Source organism: Phoxinus phoxinus (genome assembly GCF_949152265.1).
Source record: "Phoxinus phoxinus genome assembly, chromosome: 14".
NCBI lineage: Eukaryota > Metazoa > Chordata > Actinopteri > Cypriniformes > Leuciscidae > Phoxinus > Phoxinus phoxinus.
The window spans coordinates 21,886,001-21,895,055 of NC_136889.1; the positions used below are offsets into that span (position 1 = coordinate 21,886,001).

At 37.9% G+C, this 9,055-nt stretch overlaps 1 protein-coding gene across 1 annotated transcript; it reads left to right on the forward strand.

Annotated features, from left to right (window-relative positions):
* Nucleotides 1-264: 264 nt before the first annotated feature.
* LOC307010587 (G-protein coupled receptor 4) lies at nucleotides 265-5,019 on the forward strand. Its single transcript, XM_079635376.1, has 2 exons — nucleotides 265-442; nucleotides 1,173-5,019. The coding sequence occupies exon 2, from the start codon at nucleotides 1,180-1,182 to the stop codon at nucleotides 2,191-2,193; it is 1,014 nt and encodes a 337-aa protein (XP_079491502.1). The 5' UTR covers nucleotides 265-442; nucleotides 1,173-1,179; the 3' UTR covers nucleotides 2,194-5,019.
* The last annotated feature ends 4,036 nt before the right edge of the window (nucleotides 5,020-9,055 follow it).

The window sequence follows — 9,055 nt, forward strand, 5'->3', positions numbered from 1 at the left end:
CTGACAGAGCATTTCTATAATGTCATGTAAAACATTGTTTTTTACAAACACATTACTGAGTGCATTTTTATTTTTTGGAAAGTTTTTACATTTAAATTAAGGTAAGTAAGTTAAATATTTATGTATACATGCATGTGTGTATGTTTCACATGGATGTATGGCTCAATTTTTGTATTTTATTGGTTAGACATATTTGTATGTGCAGTTGGGTTAAATGCCGGTAAAGCCTCTGCAATAAGTAACATCACATCCTCCTGACACATTTCCTCATGTATACGTGAGTCGGGGTTAGTCGTGTGTGGCTGAGCTTATTCACACTGAATGAGTGTGAAGTCCTCAGCTTTTTATTTTACTGAATTATATAATTTTCCTGTGGCAAATGCGGTGAATTGGGTTGTCTCTGAAGTCAGCATCAGTTCAGTTTTCTATCGAAACCTTTAAGGTAAGTCATCTTTTTAAATCCATATTTATTCTTTGGATTTAAGATATCAGTCTTATTCATGAGAATTAACAATAGCAAATTCACTAAACAGTTTTGCCACTTGTGTAAATACTTTTATTTTCCCACAATCCACCCACAATGCAGTTTAACCAGTAACTAAATGTGGCGAAATGGTGCTTTACCACATTAAATGATATCACTGATAAATCTTTCTTTTGATAAAACCTGCCTTCTTTCTATATAAATTATGCTCTTTATATTGATAGAGCGATGCTATATAGTTCCAGTCCAGTTCCTCTAAGTTGAAAATGGTGCTTACTATGCCAAAGGGGTTCGATTGAAGTATGCTTCTCTAAAGGATTGGATTACTTGGAAGTCACTAGATAAAAGCAACTGTTAAGTGCATAAATGTAAGTTGTGTCGTGCAAATTGCATTCAAACTCATTGGGTTTGTGGGCATATTTGTGCCATTACCTGATTTACTGTATATAATTCCTCATGTGAAGTGGGAACTAAAACTCTGCAATTCATTCTAAGTGAATTCCCCCTACAGGAGTTTGAAATACTTGTTCTGTAAATGTTTATTCCCCAAGCATAATGCTGCATACATTTAGATTATACCACAGATGAAACTGTTACATAAATGCTTGTCGGTAGCAAAAAAAACTTTTATCTGTTTTGTGAATATGCTTCAAAACCATGTAAATAACAGAATACCACTCCGCCATAGCGAAAAGATGGAGAACCACTTCGATGTAAGTGCCCTCGCCAACCTGAGCGTCCCATCAGCTGTGGGAAACGCTTGCGGAATCGACTTCAGTCAAGACGGCATCTTCCTTCCCATCCTGTATGGGATCTTTTTCATCATTGGCACCCCTTTGAACCTGTTGGCGCTTTATGGCCTCTACAAACTAATCCAATCAGAGAACGTTCTACCCGTGTACGTCATTAACCTGCTGATCGCAGATCTAATTCAACTCCTGAGTTTGCCTTTATGGATAGACTACTATGCCAACGGACACTACTGGCGCTTCGGAACCCGGAGTTGTCAGTTTATGGGTCTGGTTTTTTACATTAGCATTTACGCGGGCATCTTCTTCATGTGTATCATCGCTCTAGAGCGTCACCTGGCCATCGCCAGACCTCTCAGCTTCAAGCATATGCGTAACTTGAGGTTTGCCCGCTGGATAGCACTCGCCATTTGGATACTAATTGCGGTGCCACCTACCATCGCGTTTGACAAGCTCTTTCCCAAGCAGGAAAATTACACTCTTTGTATCGAGAAGTATCCCTCAGAGGGTAGTTTCATCACCTACAGGCTGATTACTCTGCTTGTGTCCTTCATCATACCCCTGAGCTTCATTGTTGGTCTCCACAGAGAGACCGTCCGCTCACTGATGGCAATCAACTCGCTTTTATCCGAGGAGAAGAGGAGCATCAGGGGTCTGCTCACCCTTCTAGTTGCTGTATTTGTCACGGTGCTGGGGCCCTATCATTTCATCGGCTGCGTGAAGTACGTCGGACTGCTGATACACAGCAATGCGTGCGTTTGGGAGAAGGCTGTGTTTGTGCCCTATCAGTTAACACGAGGCTTTCTGAGCCTTAACAGCTTGCTGGATCCTGTGTTTTACATCTTTCTCCGCAGAGACTTCCGCGACACCGCTGGGAACTATTTGCCCTGCCTGAAGAGATTGAGGACCAAATCGTGTCGGACAGAGAAACCGACATGCTCCAGTCAAGACTGTGATTAAAGATTTACCCCTGGTTAAATACAGTATTTGAAATACAATTTGGAAAAAGAACTATGCCAAACATATGAGGCCATATACAGTAATAGGATCTATGGTGGAGCCATCATTTAACTCTTTCCCCACTAGCGTAAAAAAAGAAGAAAAAAGTTGCCAGTCACCGCAAGCATTTTTCATCATTTCAATAAACATATCATGGCCCCCAGAATATTTTGTTGTATGGGTTAGGAACATGCAATGTATCGAAAGGAAAAAGAACAGACGTTCAGCTTAAAAAAACCCTGTTTATTCTAAAGCTAAATGCATTCTTTTTTTATCAACACTTAAATGTGGGTAAGTTTCATTAAAAAAGTTTAAGCCAAAAAAAGCTGCAAAAATCGAGAAAAACTTTTTTTTTTTTAAATCAAAGGCTACATCCAGATAGGGTTCAGAACTATAATCACCACATACTGTAGATGGAGTAGATCGAGTCCATCAACTCCTCTAAAGCTTCACTCTTCCTGGGTCATAATTTTGTTCGGTAATATTAGGCAGCTTTGATTTATAGGCTGTTTAATGTTGATGATCGCGCTATTTTACAAATGCATTTGCTCACATATGCCATCACTTGTTTCTGTTTCTTCTTTGCCTGTGTTTTGATCAGGAGATTCAGTACTCTTTCAGAAGATGTGTCATAGCGCGCGCCAATACAGGAGAGCAGTTGCGTTTTAGACCAAACATATGGTGATTGAGTGCGACCTGGACACATCAATGAATGGTGAGATATTTAGCTAAATAAAATTATCCTGTTAGAAGAATTGCGAGATAACTTTATTATTTATTTTTCCATCTGTATCATCTCAGTGAGCTTTTAATAGGTTTCACGCATGTGCAGTAAAGGTGAATTTAGAAGTTTCTCATCCACACTGGAACGTTGGAAAACACCTGAAAATGCTAGTGTGGACGGAGAGCATTTTAAACGAAAACGCCGTAATACTCCCTGTGTCTTTCAGTCCGTAACCGATCTTGTCTATGTGTAACTGTTGTGTTAGTGTGGATTTGCCTTTCTCCTGTGATATACCCTCCTGTGGAATTATGAAATGCTTTATTTAGGAATTCTCCCTCGTTGTGTGATTTACTACATAGCGTTCTGTGACAATTATTTTGTTTTATTACATTTTATTTGTCTGTTGATCATTTCCCTTTCTGCACTGTTGGAACTTAATGGTTCTATTCTCTTAGCAATAGACCCTGGCTAATTTGTGTGGTTAGTCATTTTGTATTGTTTAAAAATTATATTTTAAGTGAACAAGTTTCACCCCAGCAGCTAAATAAGTCTTTTTTCCTGTTTATATTTTCTCTGTCAAAAACAAAGATTTGTTTTATTTTATTTGAATAACCACCCAACTGGCACAATAATGTTTGCAAGCAACTTAAACAAAGATTATTATTTAATTGTATTGCTGAAGAGTTGGGACAGTGTGTCTAGTGGTGTCATCAGGCCAGTTAGCACTTTCATGACATAATATTCTTTTGATTTGAAATAATGTAGATTCTGAGGAAAAAATAACAATTGCGCCATCGTGACGCATGTTCACAGGAAGCTGAGGTTTGACCAGAGAACTTAGTTCCCACATGATTTAATGATCAATATCCGAAAGCTATTCCTATGTGAAACGGCAACATGTCTCTTTCCAGCAATGTCTTTTTGGGAAAAATCAAGTTGGCAGAATTTAGATCTCCAAGTGCAGTACGTCTCACTGTGGGATTCTTGTGCCAGAATTAATTATTCCACCCACTGCCATCTACTGCAAAAGCAAGACAGAGACGTGGCTTGCCAAGGGTCGCAGCTTGCTTTGAGACCATTAGAGAAGAAAATGTCTTCTTTTCTTTTAGTGCAATGAACTGAACCTGAGGATAAAGCCCACTATGAAGGATCGTTTTTGGCTGCAAATTCCCACAAATGCAATAACTCCAGAGGAAGTCATTGACCACACTCAGAAATGTCACAGTTCAGCACATTGCTGAGTGAACTTTAGAAACGTTGTTATATTTGTGATATTGTTTTGTGTCTTTACTGTGTCTGAGTTGTAAAGTTTATTTTATATGTCTGTTTTATATTGTATATTCTGTCTAATATTTCATATGTTAGCAGCAAACACAATTTGTATAGTGGATTTTTATTTCATTTTTTTTATTTTTCATTACCTGTATGTGATTTATATACTGTGGATATTTTTGCACTTCCAACAAGAACCACACTTATCTTTCAGATCTTTACAGAAATATTATGACCATCTGGTTCATTTAATCTTTATACCTGCCATGAAAGCTTTTATCCAAGTTCCTCAGCAATACAGGAACTTTTGAGACATTCTGTGTTATACCAGTGGTTGATACCCTCGCAGTCTCCTCAAAAATCTGAAAACCTTTGAAAAAGTATTGCATTTCAAAGCAACAATATGTGTTCATGCATGCCAGCTGTGTTGTTAATATGCTGCTTCTTTGACTACATCTTCAAAAGTTGTCAAAGTTTTCCTTCTACTGAAATCTGTATTTGATCATATTTTATGGAAGAGTAGGCAGACCAACTATAACATATAACTACCCACACGCTATAATCTCTGGAAAAGGAGAAAACAAATCTGTAGCAGTACTACATAGATCAAATCTTAGCTTTCTTTGTGCTTTATATGATCAGAGAATTAAAATAATACATTGAATAAATGCCTTAATGTATTATTTGAACTGTTTCAAAATCATGAGACGTCAGAGTTTTACTATAAACTTTCTGACTCTTTATACTTCTTTACTTCACTGTAGTACGCTGTAGAAGAAATAAATTGCATATGTGTGAAAGAAAAAAAATCTTCCTGTTTATGGTTAATCATAATAATCAAACATATTTTCTTGTGTTTATTGATTGCTTTTTTATATCTATAATATATATTAGTTAACCTTTGTTCTGAAGACATGCTAAATATTTTTTCCAATAACTGCTGAAACAAGCTGTTAACCACAAGCTTTTTACATGATATATTTGAGTGACATGTCTACAATGTTTAAAATATCTCACTTCAGCTGTTATTTGCATGAGTTGACGTTGTTTCTTTGAATCGAAGAACCACATTTTCACAACTTGTTTAGTGATATGATAAAATGCTTGTTTGTTCTTTTGCTCTGAAGGTGTGAAAACCACCACATCAAATTTTGCAGCTGTGGTACCAAGTCACATTGACCCTATTTACACCTAGTAGGAATTCATTGTCCCCCTTAAAGGAATAGTTCATTTTGAAATAAAATTTTGGTATGTTTTAGCTTACCTCAAGGGCATCCAAGATGTAGGTGTCTTTTTTTCCGCAGTAGTTTCAATTTTGATATTTTTAGGTCAAACCGTTATTGTCTGACAGTCATATCATGCAGGTCTATGGTCATTGTCTCAAAGAGCATGCACAGAGAAGTCCAAATTAAAACAATTCCCCATCGTCCAAATTAAACAATTCCCCATCGTAAGTACACATTGATGGCCTAAGACACGAAACGAGCGGTTTGTGTGAGAAAACGAACGGTATTTTTATCGTTTTTACCTCTTATACACAGCCAAGTCCAAGTGATCTGAGGGCGCGGGCGATTCCTTCTGTGTGACGTGTGCGCAGACTGGTGCATAGACATATATACACTAGATATCGCATCAAAGACATTCGTTCCAATGAACTGCCGTAGCCAAGGCGACATCTAGTGTATACATCTATGCACCAGTCTACACACACGTCACACAGAAGGAAGCGCCCGCGCCCTCAGATCACTTGGTCGTGGCTGTGTTACAAGAGGTAAAAACGATATAAATACCGTTCGTTTTCTCACACAAACCGCTCGTTTCGTGTCTTAGGCCATCAATGTGTACTTACGATGGGGAATTGTTTAATTTGGACGATGGGGAATTGTTTTAATTTGGACTCTGTGCATGCTCTTTGAGACAATGACCATAGACCTGCATGATATGACTGTCAGACAATAACAGTTTGACCTAAAAATATCAAAATTGAAACTACTGCGGAAAAAAAGACACCTAAATCTTGGATGCCCTTGAGGTAAGCTAAAACATACCAAAATTTAATTTCAAAGTGAACTATCCCTGTAATGGGGTTAGTTTGAGCAGGTGTTAATGCAGCAATCGCATGCACTCGGGTGCGCACCAAAAGCAGACCAAACAAGCGTACCAGAGACCTCCTCGAAGAGGTGGTCTTGGTACGCTTTCAAACGAACTCTTGTTCATTCGTTCATTCGCCGTGTGCAGTGCATTAAAACATTCTTTTCAAGCCGCATCCTCGCTTCATTCTCATATGTTATTGTTTGCCTATAGTGGTAGACAAACTATATAATAAACTATGACCAGGGATACAATCAGCCCACGCAGTCATTTCTCCATATGTAACGCTTGGACCAGGATAACTCTCGTGAAGTCAGTGGAAGAAAGAGCTTAAAGGCGGAAAGGCTGTATAATGCACATTTAATGGCAGGTCGACAGACAACGCGATCCTCTCATACATGAGAGATTACTCTTTCTTAGCGTCACAAAATAAAGTAAAACGAAAAGTACATCAGGAAGGTAGAGCACGCTTAGCATCTACATTGGTTCTGTTCTCAACTCGTCTCACAACTTCACGTCATCACGCATAACGCACGTCATGAATAACGTGATGAGTCTCTTAAAGGGCACACCGCACAATAATGTGATGCAGGTAAATACACAGTTTCGTTCGTTACACATAGTAAAAAGCGGGCGTGTTGTCTGCCGGATTTTCCTCCTCTTTGTTTACAAATTCTGACCAATCGAAGTGCAGTTATGAAAATACGTTCAAGACACATATGGCCAACAAGTGTTGTGGATGTTGTCACGTGACTGCATTTTGGTCCGTTTCATCAACTGATTCGGACCAGAGCAATCAGTGTGGTGTGAAAAGGAACCAAAACGCCTGAAAATATATCATATATAATTTTTCGCCCTTGATCAGGACCAAATTAACCAAACTACAGATGTGAAATCTCTCTCTCTCTCTCTCTCTCTCTCTCTCTCTCTCTCTCTCTCTCTCTCTCTCTCTCTCTCTCTCTCTCTCTCTCTCTAGTGTATTCTATCAAGTTTCCAATGAGCCTGTTTTGCACAATTAACCACATCTCGAATTGTGGTTGTGCTTTATAGTGAGTGTATCAAGCTCTATGTTATTGATTTTGGTAGGTATGTAGTAGATTGTCTCTGAGAGAAATGGCAGCATTTTGATTTTAGATTAGCACTTGTCTGTTCCTTTAACCTGCCCTGTCACTCACTGGGTCACGCAGACCTAATTTGTCAATGGGCTCATTGTACAGGCCCTCAGTAATGACGTGAGTGGGCATGATGGGTCTGTGCGGGCCCAGCATCAGAGCTTATTGATCTCCTCACCTGAAATGCTCCTCAGATATGTATCACTTCAGGTGGTCTCTTATCAGTGACTTGCAGGCCCATGCACAACATTAATGGAAAATTTAAGTCAAAACTTTAAAAAGACTAGAGAGACCTGAATACTTCAGTGAGCATGCAGTTGCTGGCGGATAAGCAAGCTAACAAGTCACCTTTGAATGCAAACCAAATATCCTGTTTGTTTTATTTTATTGTAGCATTAAAAGTTTAGCCTTGCATAGCAAATAAAACAATTATAATGAATAAAACAGTATTTTAAAAAGAGTTGACTGGTCTTTTTTATTAACTTAATATTTTATTTTATAACAGATAAAGTGGTAAGCTAGTCTTTCACACTAAAGCGAACATATTATGAATTATGCCCTTTTTACAAGTCACTTTACTCTGCGACCTTCTTTCAAATACAGCTCCTTCTACTTGAAATGAGAAAGCCGGTCAATGGTCAATGTTTAAATAGCATATAAAAAACACCTCAACATAATCTTTCCACACAATTTACATTTTCCTATAAAAGTGCTAGATTTTGGAAAGGTATTATGTTAAGTTGCATCCATATTTATTTATTTTACTTTTATTTATTCATTTTTATGATAATTTCAAAATGTGTTATTGCAATATTGTGGTAATATTTAAATTCTCGGTGACTTAATATATAACATAAAATCCAAGTAAAAAACTGAATGGTCAGGAGTCCGAACAAATGTTTTGCAAAAGGTATACGCTTTTGAATAGTGAAAATGACATCCGATAAATAGTAGCCTTTTAATATTAGGCTACTGGAATATTGTTCATGCAAAGTTTGTCTTGTATATTGTAATGGACTCTGTAGGGTTCCCCTGTCAGGGTTTATTTTGCAATAGCGGGTAGTTGACTGTACACTATCACTATTTGTTCATCATTTAAAGGGGTGGTAAAAATGCCATTTTCACAAGATGTAAAATAAATCTCTGATGTCCCCAGAGTGTGTGTGTGAAGTTTTAGCACAAAATACCCCACAGATATTTTTTATATAGCATATTAAAGTTGTCACTTTTTGAGTGTTTGCAAAAACGCACCGTTTTGTGTCTGGCCCTTTAAATGCAAATGAGCTGCTGCAGAGGGCGGGGTTTCAAGAGCTCATGTGTGTTAGCAGCTGCCATTACCAGAGACACTAAAATAACTGAAATTGTTCTTTAATGTTAAAACGGAGTCAGACGAAGATGGAGAGACTCAAGAAGAAGTGACAACATGTAGAAGCAACAGGATGTCTCTGAATGGTTAGTTGATGTATTTATGTGGCTGATGTGGAGATAACTATCTTCAATTAGGATATTCTGTCATGATCATCTATAAATCGCTCGTATAGGAACTGTTGTGAGATGCACACAGAGTGACTTTCTATTGCATGTGAAAAGACAGATGCTACAGTTTGAGCTGACTCACAAATGT

Coding starts and splice junctions, on each gene's coding strand:
- LOC307010587 (XM_079635376.1), top strand. CDS start 1,180: ATGGAGAACCACTTCGATGTAAGTGCCCTCGCCAACCTGAGCGTCCCA.